At 44.1% G+C, this 24429-nt stretch overlaps 1 protein-coding gene across 1 annotated transcript in view; it reads left to right on the top strand.

Moving 5' to 3' along the window:
• WDR93 (WD repeat domain 93) overlaps positions 1–20551 on the top strand; it is a 134632-nt gene extending 114081 nt beyond the window's left edge. The window contains exons 15-16 of the mRNA XM_073618461.1: positions 14219–14381; positions 19064–20551. Coding sequence (XP_073474562.1) covers positions 14219–14381; positions 19064–19166 — 266 coding nt within the window. The 3' untranslated portion in view covers positions 19167–20551. The remainder of the gene's footprint in view (positions 1–14218; positions 14382–19063) is intronic.
• The last annotated feature ends 3878 nt before the right edge of the window (positions 20552–24429 follow it).

Consider the following 24429-nt stretch of genomic DNA (forward strand, 5'->3'; position numbering starts at 1 on the left):
ATAGGACAAGACAGCAAGTCAGTATGAGACAGGGTCATATAAGGAGATCAGAAATGTTAGTTCCCAACAGGATGGGATAATGCAATGCAAGGAATAATGACCTTTACTAAGATGAAAAGGACGGTGGCTCATCCATCCTGTCAAATCAGCAGAATGTAAGAAGAGTAGAGTACAGTGTACGCAGAATACACATGAAAGAGGAAAAACACCCCACCCTAACCGAGAGTAAAGCTGGGTATACATGTTGAATCTGTTTTTGTTCAGCCAGCGGGTTGAAAAAAAAAAAAAAACGTCACAGATTTCCACATCCACACAAGCAGTGGGATTTCCCCTGCTGTACTATTGTATTCTGACAATAGAGAATCACCACCCTGTCAGAGTACATAGATCAGCGCTGCAACCTTTGGCTCCAGCAGCTGATCGAATGCTGTTTTTCCAGCAGAACCTTTGACAGAAGCCGGTCTAATGACCGGATTCTGTTTAACAAAGAGAGGTACACACAGACCGGAAATCGGACAGTTTCTGCTGAACCGGGCAAATTTTTTATGTGTATACCTAGCTTAAGTAGGAGGAAGCGAGCAGAAGAGGAACAGATTAAATAAAAAGGGGGGCTTTGGAGAGAGAAAATAAGAACCCTAGGTTCCTGGAGGGATAGTAGAGAAGGGGCAAATGTGATTAGGTCATAATGGAGAGATCAAGGCATCTTTCAATGTCAAAGAGTCCTTGTAAATGATCCAGGTAGTCCAAGTATCCCAATAGGTGGTATATTGATCAATGAGCCGGGTGGTTAATTTCTCCATGTGTTGAAGGAGGGATAGTTCAGAAAACCATTCCTGCGTTATAGAGATATTTATTTTTTAAATTATTATAGGTACTTATATAGCGCCGTCAATTTATGCAGTGCTTTACATATACATTGTACATTCACACCAGTCCCTACCCTCAAGGAGCTTACAATCTAAGGTCCCTAGACATAATTAACCTACCAACATGTCTTTGGAGTGTGGGAGGAAACTGGAGTACACGGAGGAAACCAACACAGGCACAGGAAGCACATGCAAACTCCAGGCAGATGGCGTCAGGGTTGGAATTGGAACCAGTGACCCTTTTGCTGCTAGGCGAAAGTGCTATCCTCTTACACCACTGTATCGCCCGGTATATGTGTGGTCTTTTAACCTCCCTGGCGGTATGATTATTTCGGATTTTAGGTGCTGAAAGCGGTACAATTATTTTGCATGGAAATTTGGCGTTTTATATTGTAGGTCTGTAATTCTTAACAATAACACAATTAAATCTGTCCAAACAAGAGTCTAGTAGATATCCCGGGTATGATAAAGTTTGAAACACAAAAACATAAATTATAATATAATAAATAAAAATAAATAATTAAAAAAAAATATATATTATAATAATAAAATAAATTTCCCCACGATTCACTATCGCTCAATTCTGCAAGTGTTCTAATTTACTATCGCTGTTTTCTAGATGGTCTAAAGCCACTTTTGACGTAAAGGGACACTTTTTGGTTGCTATGGACAATCTCCAGTTTCCAGGCAGAAAGAACAGTATATATAATCTAAAACTGCATGCAGGGCACTGGACAAAGCACTGGGGACAAAAGGGATGTGAAATGATTTCATACAGTACTGTAATCTGTAAGATTACAGTACTGTATGTGTTATGATATTTACAATTTTTTTAATTTGCCGCCAGGCTCCGCCCCCGTGCGTCGTGACGCTTGCAGGGAACGGAGCCTGGCAAGGAGAGGCTTCGGAGGAGACAGAGCCCACGGACACTGCGGGGGACATCGCAGGATCCTGGGGACAAGGTAAGTAACGCCGCACCAGGATCCTGCAATGCGATCCCGAGTGTGGCTCGGGGTTACCGCTAATGGGACTGAATTTTAATCCTGAGCCACACTCGGGAAAACCGCCAGGGAGGTTAATGTTGGGGGGGTCACTGCCCTAATAGCTAACATGGCTGTTAAGGCCTTTTTTGACAGTAGAGATGGAGCCAGAGAGAAGGGCTATTATTGGAGTCATGGAGATGTCTGAGCCTGTTGCTTCATGTAGTGAAGACACGGAACCAAAAAAGTTTGATCCAAGGGCAGGGCGGCCATATATGTAGCACAGTCATGAGCTCGCTCTCACTGCACCAACAACAATCAGATGTAGAAGAGAGAATCCTTAGGATATCATATGGGCACCTATATCAATGTGTTAGTATCTTATAACTACACTCTTATGCCGTGTACACATGGTCGGACTTTTCAGCTACAAAAGTCCGACAGACTTTTGACAGATTTTCGAAGGACTTTTGGCAGACTTTGAACGGACTTTCTAACGACCAGACTTGCCTACACACGATCACACCAAAGTCTGATTTGTACATGATGATGTACACCGGACTAAAATAAGGAAGTTGATAGCCAGTAGCTGCCCTAGCGTCGGTTTTTGTCCGTTGGACTAGCATACAGACGAGCGGATTTCTGGGTCCGGCGGAGTTACGACGTAAAGATTTGAAGCATGTTCCAAATCTAAAGTCCGTCAGATTTGCGACTGGGAAAGTCCACTGAAGGTCCAGTGAAGCCCACACACGATCGAATTGTTCGCCGGATTTGGTCCGTCGGCGTCCGTCAGACCAGTCCGGTCGAAAAGTCCGACCGTGTGTACGCCCCATTAGGCTGTGGAGGCTATGCATGCCTTATGAGTAAGAGTTAATGTCTTCCGCAGATCCGATTCTTGCAACTGTTTCCCCAGCTCCTTTTCCTGTGCGTTTATATAAAATGGGGGGTTAAGACTGGTATATTGAAATAATAAAGTTCTTTAGCAAGATTCTTTTCTTCAAATGAATTAAGGTCTCTATGAAATGCCCGAAGCTGAAGACATTGAAGCCAGCAGCCAGGGCAGGGGTCTTATGCACACACGGCCGGACTTGCCAACGGGCTAAACTCCGTCGGCATTTCCGACAGAAAGATTTAGAACATGTTCTATATCCGAGTCCGTCGGTATTGCCGACAGAAAAAGTCCGATGAGGCATACACACGGTCGGAATGTCCGACCAAAAGCTCCCATCGGATTTTTTCTGCTGTGTGTATGCGGCATAAGTCCTTGGCCAGATGGGAATATGATTGAAGGCACCCAGCAATCAGGGCCTGGCAAATAGGAGTAAGAGGTCCTTGCATGCAACAGAGAAAAGTACTGTGGAGTCTGGGGGGAGGGAGGGCTTGGTTTTTCAATACCAGGGGCCAAAAAAAGGCTGCATTTTACTTGCTTTGTCTTTAGTTTCAATGCACCTCAATATGACATGCTACATCCAATGAAATGCAGTGCAATACAAAGCAGATCACACTAGGGGGTTTATTTACTAAAACTGGAAAGTGCAAAGTCTGGTGCAACTGTGTATAGAAACCAATCAGCTTCCAGGTTTTATTGCAATGCAGCTCATACTCAGCCTTTTCTTGTCAATTGTTGCATATGCAATTCAAAGGTAGCCTTTGCTGGCAAACAGCATTTGAAAAGGATGCCCATGGATATCTGCCCTAATACTGCTAAAAGCTCATCTTCAGAGCTATATTAAGCTTTAAGCCTCGTGTACACTGGGCTTAAAAAAACATCCCTTTCACAGGCATTTGACTTTTTTTTTTCTGACCGTAAACTCACCTTAATGTTAGTCTATTATGTGTCCATGTACACATAGGGGGAACATTTACTAAAACTGCTGTATAGTAACCAATCAGCTTCTAGGTTTTTTTTTTGTCAAAGCTTAATTGAACAAGTTTAAGTTAGAAGCTGATTGGTTACTATGCACAGCTGCAACAGATTCTGTGTGCACCAGTTTTAGTAAATCTACCCCATAGTCGTATTAGAGGAGAAGCATTATGTTGATGTGCCTAAATGTGTGTAAACATGCCTAAACACTAAGCGTGTTTAGGTGTGCTGCACTGCATTTCATTGGATGTAGCAGGTCCTATTGAGGTGCATTGAAACTGGCCAGAATAAATTAATATTCTGGCCAGTGGAATAAATGAATGCTCAAGAGCTTGACGTGCCTAAACGAAGCTGAGCAAACGCTCAGTGTTCATGAACCTTTAAGCTTTATTCACCCAAGTGACATTAGCATCCCTCTATATTCCTCAAACACAATTCAGGAGTCCATTCTTGCAAGATTTAGCATCTTCAGCTTGTGACCATTTTGTGTATCATTTGTGAGAGTTAGACAATGAGGCTTATAAATCTAGAAGAATGTATTGGCGACATGTCAAAATATACAGCAACAGTGTGTGTGTGTATATATATATATATATATATATATATATATATATATATATAATAATTTTTTTTTATATCTTTTCATGTGACAACACTGAAGAAATGACACTTTGCTACAATAATTATTATTATTTACCCGCTTCACATCCGTGCTATAGCTGAATGACGGCTACAGCATGGACCTACTTTGCCGGGAGGCAGTCGATAGACCTCCTCTTGTGCTCGAGCGGCCACTCTGTGATCTGCAAGTCTAGGTATCAGCTGTCAGCTGATCATGTGATGTAAACAGAGCCGGTAATCGGCTATTTTTTCTGATATCGTAAGGAGAAAAAAAAAGCCGATCACCGGAGGCTATCAGAGGGACATCGGTCCTGATCAAGGAGAGAAGCCGCCAGCTTATCTGTGCCCACCTGTGCCACCTACCAGTGCACAACAGTGCCGTCTACCAGTGCCACCTATCAATGTCACCAATCAGTGCCTCATCAACAGTGCTGCCCATCAGTGTCACCTACCAGTGCCCATCAGTGCCATCTATCAGTGGTACCTATCAGTAACACCAATCAGTGCCACCCATCAAGGCCCATCAGTGCCATCTTATCTGTGCCCATCAGTACCGCATTATCTGAACCCATCAGTGCCGCCTTATCTGTGCCTATCAGTGCCCATCAGTGCCGCCTCATCAGCGCATATAATGAAGGAGAAAAATTACCTGTTCACAAAATTTTATAACAAAACTATGAAACATGATTTTATTTTTTTTTTCAACATTTTCTGTCTTTTTTTGATTGTTTAGCAAAAAATAAAAACCCCAGTGGTGATTAAATACCACCAAAAGAAAGTTCTATTTGTGTGAAAAAAAATGATAAAAATTGAATTTGGGTACAGTATTGCATGACCGCGCAATTGTCATTCAAAGAGTGACAGCGTTGAAAGCTGAAAAATGGTCTGGGCAGGAGGGGGGTTTAAGTGCCCAGTAAGCAAGTGGTTAAGGTACTTATATAGCACTGTCAATTTAGGCAGTGCTTTACATATACATTGTACATTCACATCAGTCCCTACCCTCAAGGAGCTTACAATCTAAGGTCCCTAACTCATATTCATATACTAGGGCCAATTTAGGCAGAAGCCAATTAACCTACCAGCCTGTCTTTGGAGTGTTCAAGGAAACCGGAGTACCCGGAGGAAACCCACGCAGGCACAGAGAGAACATGCAAACTCCAGGCAGGTAGTGTCGTGGTTGGGATTCGAACCAGCGACCCTTTTAACTGCTAGGCAAGAGTGCTATATAAAGTAGTGAGAGTGTACAGCTTGTATAACAGTGTCAATTTGCTGTCCCCTCAAAATAACTCAACACACAGCCATTCATGTCTAAACCGCTGGCAACAAAAGTGAGTACACCCCTAAGTGAAAATGTCCAAATTGGGCCCAAAGTGTCAATATTTTTTGTGGCCACCATTATTTTCTTGCACCGCCTTAACCCTGTTGGGCATGGAGTTCACCAGAGCTTCACAGGTTGCCACGGGAGTCCTCTTCCACTCCTTCATGACGGCATCACGGAGCTGGTGGATGTTAGAGACCTTGTGCTTCTCCACCTTCCGTTTGAGGATGCCCCACAGATGCTCAATAGGGTTTAGGTCTGGGGACATACTTGGCCAGTCCATCACCTTTACCCTCAGCTTCTTTAGCAAGGCAGTGGTCGTCTTGGATGTGTGTTCGGGGTCGTTATCATGTTGGAATACTGCCCTGCGGCCCAGTCTCCAAAGGGAGGGGATCATGCTCTGCTTCAGTATATCACAGTACATGTTGGCATTCATGGTTCCCTCAATGAACTGTAACTCCCCAGTGCCACCATGCTTGACTTGTCTTTGTACTCCCCACCTGGTTGCCGCCAAATATGCTTGACACCATCGGAACCAAATAAGTTTATCTTGGTCTCATCGGGCCACAGGACATGGTTCCAGTAATCCATGTCCTTAGTCTGTTTGTCTCCAGCAAACTGTTTGCGGGCTTTCTTGTGCATCATCTTTAGAAGAGGCTTCCTTCTGGGATGACAGCCATGCAGACCAATTTGATGCAGTGTGTGGCGTATGGTCTGAGCACTGACAGGCTGAACCCCCACCCCTTCAATCTGTGCAGCAATGCTGGCAGTAGTCATACGTCTATTTCCCAAAGACAACCTCTGGATATGACACTGAGCACATGCACTCAACCTCTTTGGTCGACCATGGCGAGGCCTGTTCTGAGTAGAACCTGTCCTGTTAAACCGCTGTATGGTCTTGTCCACCTTGCTGCAGCTCAGTTTCAGGGTCTTGGCAATCTTCTTATAGCCTAGGCCATCTTTATGTAGAGCAACAATTCTTTTTTCAGATCCTCAGAGAGTTCTTTGCCATGAGGTGCCATGTTGAACTTCCAGTGACCAGTATGAGAGAGTGAGAGCGATAACACCAAATTTAACACACCTTCTCCCCATTCACCCCTGAGACCTGGTAACACTAACGAGTCACATGACACTGACACCGGGGAGGGAAAATGGCTAATAGGCCCAATTTGGACATTTTCACTTAGGGGTGTACTCACTTTTGTTGCCAGCGGTTTAGACATTAATGGCTGTGTGTTGAGTTATTTTGAGGGGACAGCAAATTGACACTGTTATACAAGATGTACATTCACTACCTTACATTGTAGCAAAGTGTCATTTCTTCAATGTTGTCACATGAAAAGATATAATAAAATATTTACAAAAATGCGAAGGGTGTACTCACTTTTGTGAGATACTGTGTATGTATATGCAGGGCTTTTTTTTCTCAAACAATAGGTGCTGGAACTCAACCACTACCCCCAAAACCCCCCCCCCTAAACACACTCTCCAAATCACATCAAATAGTGGGTGTGGTCAGTCAAATTTCACAAACAGTAGGAGGGTCCTAAAGGGGCATTAAATACCAGGATTGCATTACATACAGAGTGCAGAGTTCAGGGGGGTTACACACAGAGTGCAGAGCTGCCACTTGTAAACACGGAAACCTGACTTCTGTGTTTACAAGTGATTGTGGTGAGAAGCCCCCCCCCCAGGGTCTGAGCCATAGGAGGTGGAACTGAGTTCCACCAAGTTCCCCCTGAAAAAAAGCCCTGTGTATATGTATATGTATATGTCAGGGGTTAGCTCAAAGGGCATCACCTTCCCTGGGAAAAACGGTAGTCCAAATGGCAGGTTTCCTATAATCTGACTTGTAGCCAGTTTTATTTTTAAAGGTTGCATGAAGATAACGCAAACAAAAAGAGCAAGGAACCACCTTGTCACCCGACTTTTTCTCCCTGTTATCACACATCCATTTGAGAGGGACATGCATCAGTAACTAGTTTGAATGGTCTTCCCAACAGGTAATACTTCAGGGCATCGAAGGCCCATTTAATAGCTAAATATTCCTTCTCAACAAAGGCATAGTTTTTCTCATGTCTGTTCAGCTTTCTGCTCAGGTAGACCACTGGCTGCTCCTCACCGTCTCTGGTTTGGGACAGTACCGCACCCAGTCCCACATCAGAGGCATCTGTCTGTACCACAAATTCCTTTGTGAACTCTAGGGTCACGAGCACAGGTTGTACACAAAGAGCTTGCTTCAACATATGAAATGTCTTCTCTGCCTTAGGATTCCACTTAATCATGACCGACCCTTCGTCAGATCTGTCAGTGGGGCTGCAATGGTGGCAAAATTGGGTATAAAACGCCTGTAATATCCTGTGATCCCAAGAAAAGAACGAACTTGCTTTTTATTTATAGGTTGGGGCCACTTTTGAACTGCCTCAATTTTATTGATCCGAGGCTTGATCAGTCCTCAACCAATAATGTAGCCAAGGTATTTGGCCTCCCTCAAGCCTATGGCACACTTTCTGGGGTTGGTTCTGGGAGTCCTGTTTTCCTAAGGTAATCTACTACTGCTTGCACCTGGGGCAAATGAGATTCCCAACCTGGGCTGTGGATGACTACATTGTCCAAATAGGCAGCTGCGTATTGGCCATGTGGTCTTAATGTTTTATCCATCATTCTCTGGAATGAGGCAGGAGCACCATGCAAACCAAAAGGCATCCGCTTATACTGGAAATAACCCTCAGGGGTAGAAAATGCTGTTTTCTCTTTTGCAGATTCTGTTAGGGGTATCTGCCAATAACCTTTAGTCCAATCTAAAGTAGTTATGTACCAGGCACTTCCCAATCTGTCAACAAGCTTGTCGACCTGAGTCTTTGGGTAAGCATCGAATTTGAACACACTGTTCAACTTCCTGAAATCATTACGAAACCTTATAGTTCCATCTGGTTTTGGGACCAACACTATGGGACTTGACTAGTCACTGTGGGACTCCTCTATCACATCCAACTCTAACATGTTCTTTACCTCATTTGCAACTGCTTCTCGCCTTGCTTTTGGGTATTCTATAGGGCTTTACATTTACGCGGACGCCTGGTTCCGTAATTATGTCATGCTGTATAACTGTGGTCAGTCCAGGCAAGTGAGAAAAAAAGTCTCTATTTTTACTCACAAACTCTTTAACGTCCTTCTGTTGGGCCACTGACAAGGTTTCAGTTATGGGTACCTCAGGTGTCCCAGGGCACATGTCCTTTTGGGGTATTGGGACTGCCAGTAACGTCTCTCTTTCCTTCCAAGGTTTCAAGAGATGAATGTGATATATTTGCTCTGGTTTCCTTTTTCCTGGCTGGTAAACTTTGTAGTTTACTCCACTCCTCTTTCCATAATTTCAAAGGGACCCAGCCACTTTACTAGTAATTTATTCTAAACCGTGGGTACTAGTACCAGCACTCTGTCACCAGGGTTGAAAGTTTGGGTCTTGCCACCCCAATTATAAACCCTTCTCTGGGCCTCCTAGGCTTGCTCCATATGTTCCCGCACAAGCGGCATGACAGCCGCAATTCTATCTTGCATCAGCGAGATATGCTTGATGACGCTTCTCTAAGGTGTGGTCTCTCCCTCCCACGTTTCTTTTGCGAGATCTAGCAATCCCCAGGGATGTCTACCATACAGTAGTTCAAAAGGGGAATACCTCATAGATGCCCGAGGTACCTCTCGTATAGCAAACATGAGGTATGGCAACAAAAAAATCCCAATTTCTCTCATCTTTGTCCACCACCTTTTTTAAACATGCTTTTGAGCGTTTTGTTAAATCTCTCTACAAGACCATCAGTTTGGGGGTGGTAGACAGAGGTACGGAGATGGGAGATTTTGAACAACTTACACAATTCTTTAGAGACTCTGAGTATACATGGTGTGCCTTGATCTGTTAATACTTATTTTGGAATACCCACACGACTAAATACCTGGACAAGCTCTGTGGCAATAGTCTTAGCTGAGGTTTTACTCAAGGGAATGGCTTCAGGGTATCGTGTGGCATAGTCCAGTATTACAAGTATGTGCTGGTGGCCCCAGGCAGACTTTACTACTGGTCCCACCAGATCCATGCCAATGCTTTCAAAAGGCACTTCAATTATTGGTAACGGTACCAGCAGACTGCGAAAATGGGGCGATGGTGCAGAATACTGACACTGGGCATGATTTACAATATTCTTTGACATCTTCATGTAACCCAGGCCAAAAGAATCTCTGGCTTATTCTCTCCTTGGTTTTCTCTATACCCAGATGTCCACCCATTAAATGACCATGGGCTAAATCTAATATCATCCGACGATAGGGTTTGGGAACCACTAGCTGCTCTCTACCTCATCCTCCCCTTGCTTTACCACCTGATACAGCAAGTTATTTTGAAGAGCCATGTAGGGAAAATACACCCCTACATTAGGTTCAACAGGTCCCCCATCAATCATCTTAATGTTTTCTCTGCCTCTAGTGAGTGTGGTGTCTCTTAGTAGTTCGGTAAAAAATCATATTTCCTTTCCATATTTTTCTTCTAAGTCAGGCACCACATTCTGCCCACTATCACTATTAAAGTCAGAGATAATTTCTTCATTATCCTCAAGCTGGGGGCTGGATTCCAGCTCCTCCTGCTCCCCAGCCATTACAGAAAAAGGAAAAGAATCTACCCCTTCCTTGAACACACCAACAGTTTCCCTTTCAATTTTGCAATCAAAAGGGTCTGGAGCAGTGGCGGGCCATACATTAGGAGCGCCTGGGCACCGCCCCCTCTATCCACAGCCGACACGCCCCCCCCCCCCTCTATCCATGGCCGCCACCCCCTATTGATGCATCCGGCCTCTTTCAGGACGCCGGGCGCACGAATTACAGCAGCTGGGCTTTCTTTAAGCACATGATTAGTGCCAGAGGCTCTACTAGGCTTCAGAATAGGGTGGGCTCCCGGTGCAGAGCATTGCGCTACAAGCCCACTCAGGTTTTACAAAGGCGGATTGAAACACTGATCCTCAATCCGGCCAATCAGAAGCGGGTCTGAGACCCATTCAAGGATTGGCTGAAAAGAGAAGAGTCCCGATTGGCTGCCGAGGAGGAGGGAGGAAACGGAAGCCGCCGCCACTGTGATGCCCGTGGAGAGCAGAGGAAGGGAAAGCCATAGATGGGGTAAGTACTCCAGACCAGTGGCGGCCGGTGGTAATTTTTTTTTGGGAGGGCTGCAAACAGTAACACCCCCCCCCCCCCCCCCCCCGGTCGGTCGGGTGGGTCTGGAGTGAGTGAATTCCGATGTTTCCTCAGTGGAAAATCTCTCCCCTCTTCATGAAGCAGTGAGGGTATCACTCCCACTGAATGTGTCACCGTGCCCCAAGGGGTATCAACCTCAACCCTCAACCACAGCAGTCTGGTAGTGACTTGTATTTTACAGTGCACACATACAAGAATGACATTTCCTGCAGGGCTAGTTAAAAACACCTGAACATATTAAAAAAATACAGGGGTTTGATCACACTATATGGTCATATAGTGCTAAGCCCACTTACTGCGACAAAGTACCCCGAATTAGTGGGTCCTACTCTAGTAATAGAATGGAAGATCCTTTGTCTCAACCATGGGAGCTAAACTCCTCTATATGTGAGAACTGAAGGGGATACATCCTATGCACTGGTGGCCACTAAATGAGAGGGAATGAGGAGGGGGAGGGGTGCTCCAGCCCAAAAGACCTCAACGTTAGGTAAGCTAAGACCGCTGAGGAAGTCCTGCTGGACGATACGCGTGCGGATTGGTTTTATCCCGTTTAGACGTCGCTGCAGCCGCTTTATCATTCACTGTCACCTGTAAATTACATGCGCCTTATTTCCTAGCACTGGGTATAGTGCTACATATGTGAGTACCTGTCTTTTAATAAAAGGAATCATTTTAGTTATACAGAGAGCACTATATTATTTCTTTATTTATTTAATGCGAATTTGGATGAAATCTTTTAAGCCATATTAAGGAAGAGGTTTCCGGCTTTCCAGTCAAGATACTACCCCGACCACTATTTAGTGGTGAATGCTTATGAGACTTTCCTGTTAGTTCAGGGGACCCTGTAACAAGGTGAGCGGTTTGACTGGCAAGAGAGGGGAGCACGTATTTAAGAGCACTTTTTAGATTTGCATGAAGCACTCTGCATCACCGTTGATACTCTCTGATTTTTCATTCATTTATGGACATTTATGATAATTGATTAGTAACTTCAGCGCTGCACTATATTTTTTACTGGAAGTTGAACATGGCACCTCATGGCAAAGAACTCTCTGAGGATCTGAAAAAAGAATTGTTGCTCTACATAAAGATGGTCTAGGCTATAAGAAGATTGCCAAAACCCTGAAACTGAGCTGCAGCACGGTGACCAAGACCATACAGCGGTTTAACAGGACAGGTTCTACTCAGAACAGGCCTCGCCATGGTTGACCAAAGAAGTTGAGTGCATGTGCTCAGTGTCATATCCAGAGGTTGTCTTTGGGAAATAGACGTATGAGTGCTGCCAGCATTGCTGCAGAGGTTGAAGGGGTGGGGGTTCAGCCTGTCAGTGCTCAGACCATACGCCACACACTGCATCAAATTGGTCTGCATGGCTGTCATCCAAGAAGGAAGCCTCTTCTAAAGATGATGCACAAGAAAGCCTGCAAAGTTTTCTGAAGACAAGCAGAGTAAGGATTACTAGAACTATGTCCTGTGGTCTGATGAAACCAAGATAAATGTATTTAGTTCAGATGGTGTCAGGCGTGTGTGGAGGCAACCAAGTGAGGAGTACAAAGACAAGTGTGTCTTGCCTACAGTTAAGCATGGTGGTGGGAGTGTCATAGTCTGGGGCTGCATGAGTGCTGTTGGCACTGGGGAGCTACAGTTCATTGAGGGAACCGTGAATGCCAACATGTACTATGACATACTGAAGCAGAGCATGATCCCCTCCCTTCGGAGACTGGGGCGCAGGGCAGTATTCCAACATAACAACCCTAAACACATCTCCAAGATGACCACTGCCTTGCTAAAGAAGCTGAGGATAAAGGTGATGGACTGGCCAAGTATGTCTCCAGACCTAAACCCTATTGAGCATCTGTGGGGCATCATCAAACAGAAAGTGAGGGAGCGCAAGGTCTCTAACATCCACCAGCTCTGTGGTGTCATCATGGAGGAGTGGAAGAGGACTCCAGTGGCAACCTGTGAAGCTCTGGTAAACTCCATGCCCAAGAGGGTTAGGGCAGTGCTGGAAAATAATGGTGGCCACACAAAATATTGACACTTTGGGCCCAATTTGGAAATTTTCATTGTAGCGAAGTGTCATCACATGAAAAGATATAATAATTTTTTTACAAAAATGTGAGGGGTGCACTGACTTTTGTGAGATACTGTGTGTGTGTGTGTATATATATATATATATATTAAGCTGTACCCTTTATCATTGAAAATCTGTCTTTTTATTTGCTGTGACTGTGCCTGAAAGGAGCTTTTAGAAGACCGATGTAATTTATCTGCCTCACCCCTAGTAATCACTCAAAGAATGTAATTTTATAACAAGTTAGTAGGTGAGAGGCAGCAGCAGAGAAATGATCTAAAAAGTCCACATGTGTTAAGACAGCCAGAACTTTACAGCAACCAAGACTGACATGACCGTCATCACTAAACCATCATCAGTCTAGGAAGCAGAAGCTGACCTATGTGGAGTGATAACCACATGCAAGCACTAGAATTTCCCATTTCACACAATGTACTCTGTAATCATTCAATCACTATTTTACTTTGCTCCTCAGAAAAGTGAAGGTTTCGGAAAGTCGGAGTTGAAATAAAAAATAGTTCCTGCCTACAGTGCTCTTGCAAATGGATTACAGGCAGATCAATTGCACCCATAATTTTTCACTACAGAGCTTGCTGCTGCACAGTGGTGACACTCTAATGCCGCGTACACACGAGCGGACTTTACGGCGGACTTTGCCCGGCGGACTTTTCGACGTACTTTCCGACGGACTTTGTGAATGAACGGACTTGCCTACACACAATCCACCAAAGTCCGTCGAATTCGTACGTGATGACGTACGACCGGACTAAAACAAGGAAGTTCATAGCCAGTAGCCAATAGCTGTCCTAGCGTGGCTTTTTGTCCGTCGAACTAGCATACAGACGGCGGACTTTTCGACCGGATTTCAACGGATAAATTTTAAACAAGTTTCAAATCTAAGTCCGTCCAACTTTTGAGAAAACAAAGTCCGCTGGAGCCCACACACATCGAATTGTCCGAAGAAATCCAGTCCGCCGGGCAAAGTCCGCCGTAAAGTCCGCTCGTGTGTACGCGGCATTATTCTGTTTCTCTCAATGCAAGTCTATGAATAAAACAAATTCCTTGTAAGAGCTGCTAGCAAGTTAATATATGAAAGTGACATAATAAATCATTTTTAATTAAACAATACATTAATAACATCAGTTTTCACTGACAGTACACTATATTTTATCATTAACAAACAGCTGGATGGAGATGCTTCCATAAGTCCAGAAGGTGTTTTGTGCTTCTAGATGTGACATTTTCTTTATTTTACAGGTAATGAGAAAGTGACACCTGGAGAGACCTTGTCGGCAGATAATGACGGTTGCTCAGTCTTTGTCTTCAGTTTAAACAAGTTAATAAAAACACAAAAACCTGTTGGGGTTTTGTCCCAAAATTTACCATGGGAGCAAAAGTGCAAACTATTGTTACAGTCAAGGTGAGGATATAAAATAAAAATATGAAACTTCTTGTTAACATTAAAGCAGAATGACATTCTGGCAAATGAACCCAACACTGATAATATATCTGTACTATTCTTAACTAGAGCAGCATTCCTCAACCTTTTTTCACTCATAGCACCCATTACAAGTATGCAGAATCCTTAGGCACCCTGTTAGAAAACCTGGGATGCACACAAACCCCTTGGTTGAATTGACTTCACACCTCCCTTTACATCAGAGACGCCCATCACATCAAAGCCCCCCCTATATATCAGAGACCCCCATCACATCAAAGCCCCCCCTATATATCAGAGACCCCCATCACATCAAATCCCCCCTATATATGAGAGACCCCCATAACATCAAAGCCCCCCCTATATATCATAGGCCCCCCCATCACCACAGAGTCAAAGCCCCCCCCAATCACATCAGAACCTCTCCTACACACGAGAGACCCCATCAGAGTACCCCCAATGACAGAGTCTCCCCGTCACATCAAAATCCCCCATCAGCACAAAGTCCCTCCCATTACAGAGTCCTCTGAACCGGGGCAAACTGGGTCTCATGTTTGTGGAACCCCAGAGGAACCCAATTGGCACCCTTGTTGATAAACACTGAACTAGAGGATTTATTATGCTGCAAATGTATAGTGAACTATAGTTTCTCATCACTTCTTTTCAACTTGCATAACAAGTAACTAAGCTTCCTCTACTAGTCCAGGTCTATCTTAAAGAGGAGGTCCACCTTACAAAAATTATTAAAAGCCAGCAGCTACAAATACTGCAGCTGCTGACTTTTAATAAATGGACACTTACCTGTCCAGGGTGCCTGCGATGTCGGCAGCAGATGACGATCAATCGCTCAGTTCTCGGCTGCACCTGCTGCCATCCTCGTTCAGGGAATCAGGAAGTGAAGCGTTGCTGCTTTACTGCCCGGTTCCCTACTGCGCATGCGCGAGTCGCGATGCACGTCTTTACTGGTCCCTGTTGTGTTGTGGGTACTGTGTGTTTCCCAGAACACAAGGGGGGGGGGTGGGCATCTGCCGCTAGCTATTCCTGGAAGTGGGTGCAAATACCTGTATTATACAGGTATCTGCACCCCGTCCCCCTGAAAGGTGCCAATTGTGGCACCGGAGGGGGGGAGGAATCCGATGAGCCGAAGTTCCACTTTAGGGTGGAGCTCCGCTTTAAAGAGACACTGATGTTGTCATTTCTCTCTACATACATATGTACACTGACTTTACACAAACATGAACTTTAATGGCATCCCAGTCTTAGTCTGTAGGGTTCAATATTGAGTTGGTCCACCCTTTGCAGCTATAACAGTTTAAACTTTTCTGGGAAGGCTGTCCACAAGGTTTAGGAGTGTGTCTATGGGGATGTTTGACCATTCTTCCAGGCTCGACTCACAGTCTGCCACTCTAATTCATCCCAAAGGTGTTCTGTTGGGCTGAGGTCAGGACTCTGTGCAGGCCAGTCAAATTTCTCCTCCCCAATTTCGCTCAATCATGTCTTTATGGGCCTTGCTTTGTACACTGATCCAAATCATTTGGTGGAGGGGGGTTGAGGTTTGTGGTAGTTTTTTAAGGGTTGGGCTTGGCCCCTTAGTTCCAGTAAAGGGAACTCTTAAGGCGTCAGCATACCAAGACATTTTGGACAATTTCATGCTCCCAACTTTATGGGAACTGTTCCAACATCACTGCGCACCAGTGCACAAAGCAAGGTCCATAAAGACATAGATGAGCGAGTTTGGGGTGGATGAACTTGACTGGCCTGCATAGAGTCCTGACCTCAACCCGATAGAACACCTTTAGGATGAATTAGAGCGGAGACAGCAAGCCAGGTCTTCTCGTCCACATCAGTGCCTGACCTCACAAATGCTCTTCTGGAAGAATGGTCAAACATTCCCATAGACACACTCCTAAACCTTGTGGACAGCCTTCCCACAAGAGTTGAAGCTGTTAAAGCTGCAAAGGGTGGGCCAACTCAATATTGAACCCTATGGACTAAGACTGGGATGCCATTAAAGTTCATGTGTGTGTAAAGGCCGTCGTCCCAATACTTTTGGTAACATAGTGTATGTGACTGACAGATTACATCAACATTCTTATCTCTGTACAGAAGGGGAGATCGATGGTATAGAAGCCAAAAATGGGAAACCCAAATTAATATCAAAACACAACTTAATCTAAATTGCATGTTTTCGGTATTAGGTGTAATGAATAAAGGTTCAATCCACTGCCAGATAGCAGTCTATTGTCAACCACTCTCTACTTGGATGGAAAATGGAAAATTTACTTTTGTCAATGTTAATGTTAGATTGGCTGCAAATGTGTGCTAACTACACCCCTGCTTTTAACAGACGATTAGACAGGTTAATTTGGTTGGTCAGCAGACTGGTTGGTGAGCTGAGCTATGGAATTGTTTTTGTCTTACATGTATATGGCCCTCCATGTGCTCCTTGCTGTAAAGGCCAGTTATAGGTGGGGGCGATGGCCAGTTTTTTGTCACAGCCGAGCAGGGATGATATCCTCCTCATTGTCCCAGAAAGTTAAAAAGACATGACCGAGGATAGAAGGCTGTTCCACTTCTCCCAAAACAGGCAGGGCCGTTTTTTCCACTGGGCATGCTGGGCAGTTGCCCGGGGGCCCTACTTGTCTGGAGGGTCCCATCCAGGGCCGATCCTCAGCACTGCAATCTGCTGCTTTAGTTGACTGACTGCACTGGTTGCTCACTTGCTAGAATCGCCGGCCGCCCGGTGTCTAGCTAGCAATCAGTGACATCAGTCAGAGGCCGCGGCCTCCCCAGCTGCTAGTGAACAAGCTCCGCCCACCTCTGCCATGTTCTTCAGACAGCGTGGAGAGGGAGCGGAGCCGAAAGACAGCCCTTGATAGCTGGCGCTGCCATGCTGCTGTGAGTGACACACTGTACTGCACCAGGCCGGCAGCCTCAAGTAAGTCTAACACTGTCTACTTAAGTAAGTTCAAGTTGTGCATCAAACACAGCCACTGTCTGTGCCCCTCAAAAGCTGCCACTGTGCCCATCAAACACAGCCACTGTGCCCATCAAAGCTGTCACTGTGCCCATCAAACAGCCACTGTGCCCATCAAAGCTGCCACTGTGCCCATCAAACACAGCCACTGTGCCCATCAAAGCTGCCACTGTACCCATCAAATCTGCCACTGTGCCCATTAAATGCAGCCACTGTGCCCATTAAATGCAGCCACTGTGCCTATCAAAAGCTGCCACTGTGCCCATCAAAAGCTGCCACTGTGCCCATCAAAGCTGCCACTGTGCCCATCAAACGCAGCCACTGTGCCCATTAATGGCAGCCACTGTTCCCATCAAACCTGCCACTGTGCCCATCAAAGATGCCACTGTGCCCATCAAACGCAGCCACTGTGCCCATTAAAGGCAGCCTCTGTGCCCATCATACGCAGCCACTGTGGCCATTAAAGGCTGCTACTGTTCCCCACAAAAGCTGCCACTGTGCCCATTAAATGCAGCCACTCTGCCCATCAAACGCTTCCACTGTGCCCATCAAACTCGTGTTATATTGTCCAAATGTTGTGTTAATGTTTAAACACTGATTTTGTTGGAAGTACCAAGAAATATAGCCTTATTGATAATTTGCATTTTTATTCTCGTGCGTGATTGTGTAGACAGGGCCCCAGTGCACTGAATTGCCCGGGGGCCCATAATGCTCTTAAGATGGCCCTGAAAACAGGGAAAGTTATTTTTGGTGGTGTTCAGCTTTATGCCATTCAGGTAGCCATACATGTTTAAGCCGGACATAGACGACTCGAATTTCGGCTGGTTCAGCAAGAACTGTGTGAGATTCAAACCATGTATGGGCAGGTTGAATGATCAACCAGCCTGTCAGATTTTACATGCAATTATTGCTAGCGGCTGTTATAGCCGCTAGCAATAATTACTGTGTTCGATGGGTTCCGATGGGTCCTTGGGGGGGAATCCCCCATTAACACTGACTGTGTGGATGGGGGAATCGAGCGATTTTCTTTCCTGCAGCCCATGGTTGCAGGAAAGAAAATCGCTTCATCTATGGCTGGCCTTAGATATATTTGCTTGTACCAAGCTTTAGGTGACTGAATCTATATCATGTTTAGCTGGAATGGCGTACAGCTGGATAAAAGCTGGATGTTTAGCACCTGAGCTGAATTTCTGGATTTTACAGGAGACAATAGAAGAGGTTATACAATGACCACACGGATATCTGAGACCATGGGGGGTTATTTACGAAAGGCAAATCCACTTTGCACTACAAGTGCAAAGTGAAAATTGCACTGAAAGTGCACTTGGAAGTGCAGTCGCTGTAGATCTAAGGGGACATGCAAGGAAAATAAAAAACAACATTTTACCTTGCACATGATTGCCTGATAAAATCAGCAGAGCTTCCCCTCATTTCAGATCTTCACCTCAGATTTACAGCGAATGCACTTCCAAGTGCACTTTCATTGCAATTTCAAATGCACTTTGCACTTATAGTTTGCACTTGTAGTGCAAAGTGGATTTGCCTTTCATAAATAACTCCCCCATGTTCAATCCTGATAGTATATATCACATGCAAGGCCCCATCTGCCAGGAAACTGGAATGTGAAGGGAAACTGTATTAATATTATGATTTTAATGTATAGCATCGCTTATTTTCTTTTTATTAGGCTACAAACTCTACCAGAGAGGAGAAAGCAGATTGCAGAATCCTGGTCTCTTCTAAGGAAACAAGCATCTGATTTAATGCACAGAGACACCCCGAGCAGATGAGGGAACAAAAGCTTGCAATGTGCTGTGCATATGGAAATACTGGATCTACATTTCTAATTTTGATTGATAGCTGGAAAAAAAACACCCTGAGAGCCCATTCACACTTTGGATCCAACTTGAAGTCGCCCTTGGTTGCCTCAAGTCGCGCAACATGTCAAATTCCATGTTAGTCAATGAGAGCCATCTTAATGTACACTACTGAAGTCGCTCCGACTTCAGAAAAGGTTCCTGTACTACTTCAATCCAACTTCTAGGCGACCTGTACCCATAGATTTCAATGGAAGTCGCCTTCCATTGAAATTCCTTCCAGCAAATAAAAATAAAAATTGCATAAACAATTGCTACACAAGTCATACTGTAATTTAATGTTATTAAAAATTACCTTTCAACTAATACAAGATTTTATTCCACTGGTACAAACCCCTGACCTGCTCCACTCCATAGACCCCTCTGCCGATCCCCGCTGTTGGCGCTGTTGTAAAGATGTGGAGACCCTATATCAGTGATGGCGAACCTTGGCCCATCTCATGTACTCTGCAGTGTAGTTGAGCATCATGGGAAATGTAGTTTCAAAACATCTGGGGTGCCAAGGTTCGCCATCACTGCCCTATATCATACCTATTGGACCTGCCCTCTGATCGCCCCCTACTGGCAGACGGTGCACTCCTTACTCCACTCCATCTTTGGTTCCTGGGTGCCCTTCAACCCTAAAACTTTCCTCCTGGGCCTCCCACTCCCCTCTTTTTCTAAACTGTCTAAAAAGCTCTTAGCCCAGGTGCTAACAGCTGCGTGATGTTTGGTAGCCCTGAAATGGAAAAGGAGGGAACCCCCCTCATTGTTTGAACTGCACTCCACGATCAGAGATGTTAAAATGGATGGAATATCTGACAGCTTCCCTAAATAAAACCCTCAATACACACAATCGAATGTGGGAGCTGTGGGATATGCTGGAGGCCCCTACAACCTGATATCCTGATGAACCTTGACCTCGGGGAGGTCGCATGTGGTTGGTGTCCCCGGGCGGTGAAGAGGTCCCAGGGCAGGTGGTTGTCCTCTCCTATCTTTTCTCTCCCACTACTTTCTATCTGGCCATCTCCGCTCTCTCTTGCTTTTCTGATTCTCCCTAACCCTCTCCCTAAATTCCCCTTCTCCTCCATTCGCCAACACGCACTTTTACAGGTTAGACTCTGTTGTGATGCAGAAATTCTGAATCTTAATCAATCTGATGATACCACATACTGTCTTTGGATATACGATTTGCATGTCTTAACCGAGTTTTATCACTGGCCATAATGTATGTTGTATGTTGTCTACAACAATGCGTGTCTTCTTATATTTTCTGTTGGAAAATTTTGAAAATCAATAAAAAATTGTCAGTTTTCAAACGATGACCTTTTCTTTTCAATCTGCAGCTCTGTCATTTTTTTTTGTAAAATGCAATGCAATACGTCAACCTGCAGGTGTTCTGTAGACAGAATGTGTGCAGGACGCCCCCAGAAACATAATTTCCTGCTTGTGTGATTGGCCCGATTTTCCCAGAAGTCTACACTAAGATACAAGTCAGATTTCAGGCATCTCCTGCAACAAAAATGTCATTTTTGGCGAGATACCCCCAATAGGAAATCACGTCTAAAGGGATGCAGACCCTGAAATTTTCCTCATTAGAGCCCTGCAAGTGCAGCAGCTGGTTGATAATTAAGAAACCACTCCCATTAGATTACCTTACCACATGGACACAGAGGAACAAATGGATTTCTTCAGAATAACAAAAGGTAGGAATCTGCAACAAAGTTTGTTAAAATCTTTGCAATGTACATAGATCATCCAGCCAGAGGGGAATGTTTTTTTTCTCAACAAAAGTGGAGTTACTCTTTAAGACAGGATGTTCATTGAAAGTGAGGTTGAGCTCTATAAGGTAATCTTCGCCAGAACTTAGTGACTGTGATGCTATTTGATTTTACAAAAAATAACCAATCACATGCAAGGAAAATAAAATAAAAAGCAGCATTTTTTACTTGTATATGATGGGATGATGGAAGTCAGCAGAGCTTCACCTCATTCACTAGGGCCTCAGAGAAAATTCCCTTGCAACGTGCAATTTCCCTCACAAAGTGAACAGTCTTTTTGACTTTAGTATATCAACTCCTTTGTCACTCTTTTAAAACCCAAAAGCAAAGGCATGTCTGCAAATAAAAGGTTTAACCGGTTCCCTGACCGCCACATGTACTTATACGTCGACAGAATGGCATGGCTGCGCAAATGGGCGTACCTGTACGTCCCTTTGAATTTGCCGCCATGCCATCGCGAGCGCACCGCAAGCTCCATGAGTAGGATCATGGGTCCCACAGACTCGATGTCCGCGGGGATAGTCTCACGGAGAGGAAGTACGGGGAAATGCTGATGTAAACAAACATTTCCCCGTTCTGCCTAGTGACACTGACACTGATCACAGCTCCCTGTAATCAGGAGTGGTGATCAGTGATGTGTCACACGTAACCCCTCCCCCCCCACAGTTAGAATCACTCCCTAGGACACACTTAACCCCTACAACGCCACGTAGTGTTAACCCCTTCACGGTCAGTCACATTTACACAGTAATCAATAAATAAATGGATATGTACAGCGCTGCGCTAAACCAAAGAAAACACCAGGATAGCAGCTAACACACCTGTAGACTCTAGGTAAAAAGTGAAAAAATATATATAAAAGTGTAGCGCTACAAACTGACAAACATAAAAATTAAGTGCATACACACAATGAATAAACCTAGAATGAACTAAGTATGACCATAATATGGATTGCACAATATGAATGTGCAGTGTTAAAGCGGGGTTCCACCCAAATTTTGAACAATATCTGTATGTATTCTCTTCCTTGCCTAGATGCTGACATGCCATTTAAAAAAATTTAAATCGCCGTAATTACCTTTTATTTTTCTATTCTTCTTTGCACTTCCTGGTTCTCCTCTCATGGGAGTAGGCGTGTTTCTAGCCTCTCCCAGACTCCTGGGAGCTAGTCTCAGGCTTCCCAGGATGCCACTGAGCATGTGCAGGAACGAGCGGTGAATGCTGGGAGCACAGCATTCACCACATCCAGGAAATAAATGCTTGTGGGCTTCAAATGCCCACAATGAAGATGGAAACCGCCTGCAGTGAATAATATAAGTTATTCTTTCCGACGAAATCTGACACAGGCGGACATATTACACACAATATGTGAGTATGTAATGCTGAGAAGAAAAGTTTGTGAATGAACTCAAAAAAACGATAGATAGGTGGACCCCCGCTTTATCCTGCAAAAAAATAAGTGAAACAATAATTAATAAACCTGATTGGTAAAAACAGTGACTGAAAATGAAAACAGTGACAGCTCCAAAGAGTCCTAAATGAATTAAAAAAACTTAAAACGTTACAGTCCATAATATAGATTTGTAAAAAGATTTGTGGTAAAACACCACCAAAAGTCTATGAAGGTTGCACGTAGCAAAAGATTAACAAGTGATTCCCAGGTTCACAGGTAAGTGGATGATTGATTCCAGGATCTAACAGGTAAGTCAATACTGGGGAAACCACAAGTGAACAGAAGATCTAGATCAGTGGACTTTTTTGCATAAAAATGTTATAAAAACACCAGTAGCTTTGCAGTGAGTTTTTCAACTTTTTTGCAATACCATTTTTTAAGCGTTTTTTTAGCGTTTTTTCACATTAGCGTTTTTTTAGCTTTCATTAGCTTCTGATAATAATCAAAGGGTGAGAAACTTAGAGAGAGAAATTGTAATGTGGAGGCAGAAATTGTCTATGGGAAGGTCCTGATATTCCTGGAGCCATTAGCTGAAAACCTGTGTACGATCGAGCTGTCCCGTCTGTGGATTATTATCAGAAGTGCCAATAGACCCAAGAGGGTCTTTGATGGAGGTGATCAGGCATTGCACATGGAGGTGGTGGGGATTATCTATCAGCACTTATTTCTGCAGAGACGGTCACAGAGCATGGATTGAGTTTATGCACGTTTCTTCAGCAATCAAGAGTTCTTATCTATTTATTTCATTGTGCATGTGGACTTTTTTGCATATATGGATGTTTATTATTAAGTTTATATTCAAAATTTAGCGCATTATTACTATCTTTATCTATAACTAAAGTGGAGCAATGGGGTTGATTTACTAAAGGCAAATCCACTTTGCACTACAAGTGCACTAAAAGTGCACTTGTAAGTGCAGTCGCTGTAGATCTGAGGGGAAGCTATGAAATGAGGGGAAGCTCTGCTGATTTTATCATCCAATAATGTGCAAGCTAAATTGCTGTTTTTTATTTCCCTTGCATTTCCCCCTCAGATACAGCGACTGCACTTCCAAGTGTACTGAAAGTGCACTTGCAGTGCACTTGTAGTGCAAAGTGGATTTGCCTTTAGTAAATAACCTCCAATGCTCAGTTTAACCACCCAACCATGAGCTTTAGTGAACTACTGTTCCCTGTTCTAATAAGCACACTGGGGGTTATTTACTAAAGGCAAATCCACTTTGCACTACAAGTGTACTGCAAGTGCACTTTCAGTACACTTGGAAGTGCAGTCGCTGATCTACCCCTTAGATTTAGAGCGACTGCACTTCCAAGTGCAAATTCAAGTGCACTTTTCACTTGTAGTTTGCATTTGTAGTGCAAAGTGGATTTGCCTTTCATAAATAACCCCCTATATCCCACCTTTCCACAGCATTTTTTGTAGCCATGATAGGAGAGGCAGGTTTGAAATTTCCAGACAGTGGGGGTTATTTACTAAAGGTAAAGGCAAATCCACTTTGCACTACAAATGCAAACTACAAGTGAAAAGTGCACTTGAATTTGCACTGAAAGTGCACTTGGAAGTGCAGTCGCTGTAGATCCGAGGAGGGCATTCAAGAAATATAAAAAATAGCATTTTTAGCTTGCACATGATTGGATGATAAAATCAGCAGAGCTTCCCCTCATTTCAGATCTTCCCCTTAGATTTAGAGCGACTGCACTTCCAAGTACACTTTCAGTGCAATTTCAAGTTCACTTTGCACTTGAAGTTTGCACTTGTAGTGCAAAGTGGATTTGCATTTCGTAAATAACCACCCATGCCTAATAATTGTAAGACAGTTTTCTTTGTTGTGGGGAAGAAAGGCGTTTTTGGAACTAATTTTATGCATAGAATTCAAAGTTAAGATAAAATACTATATTCATAAAGCCTGGTCCCCAAGCATGCTGGAGAATAAAGTATAAATATAGTTCATGAGTAATGCCTA

Source organism: Aquarana catesbeiana, linkage group LG03, assembly GCF_042186555.1.
Source record: "Aquarana catesbeiana isolate 2022-GZ linkage group LG03, ASM4218655v1, whole genome shotgun sequence".
Taxonomy (NCBI): domain Eukaryota; kingdom Metazoa; phylum Chordata; class Amphibia; order Anura; family Ranidae; genus Aquarana; species Aquarana catesbeiana.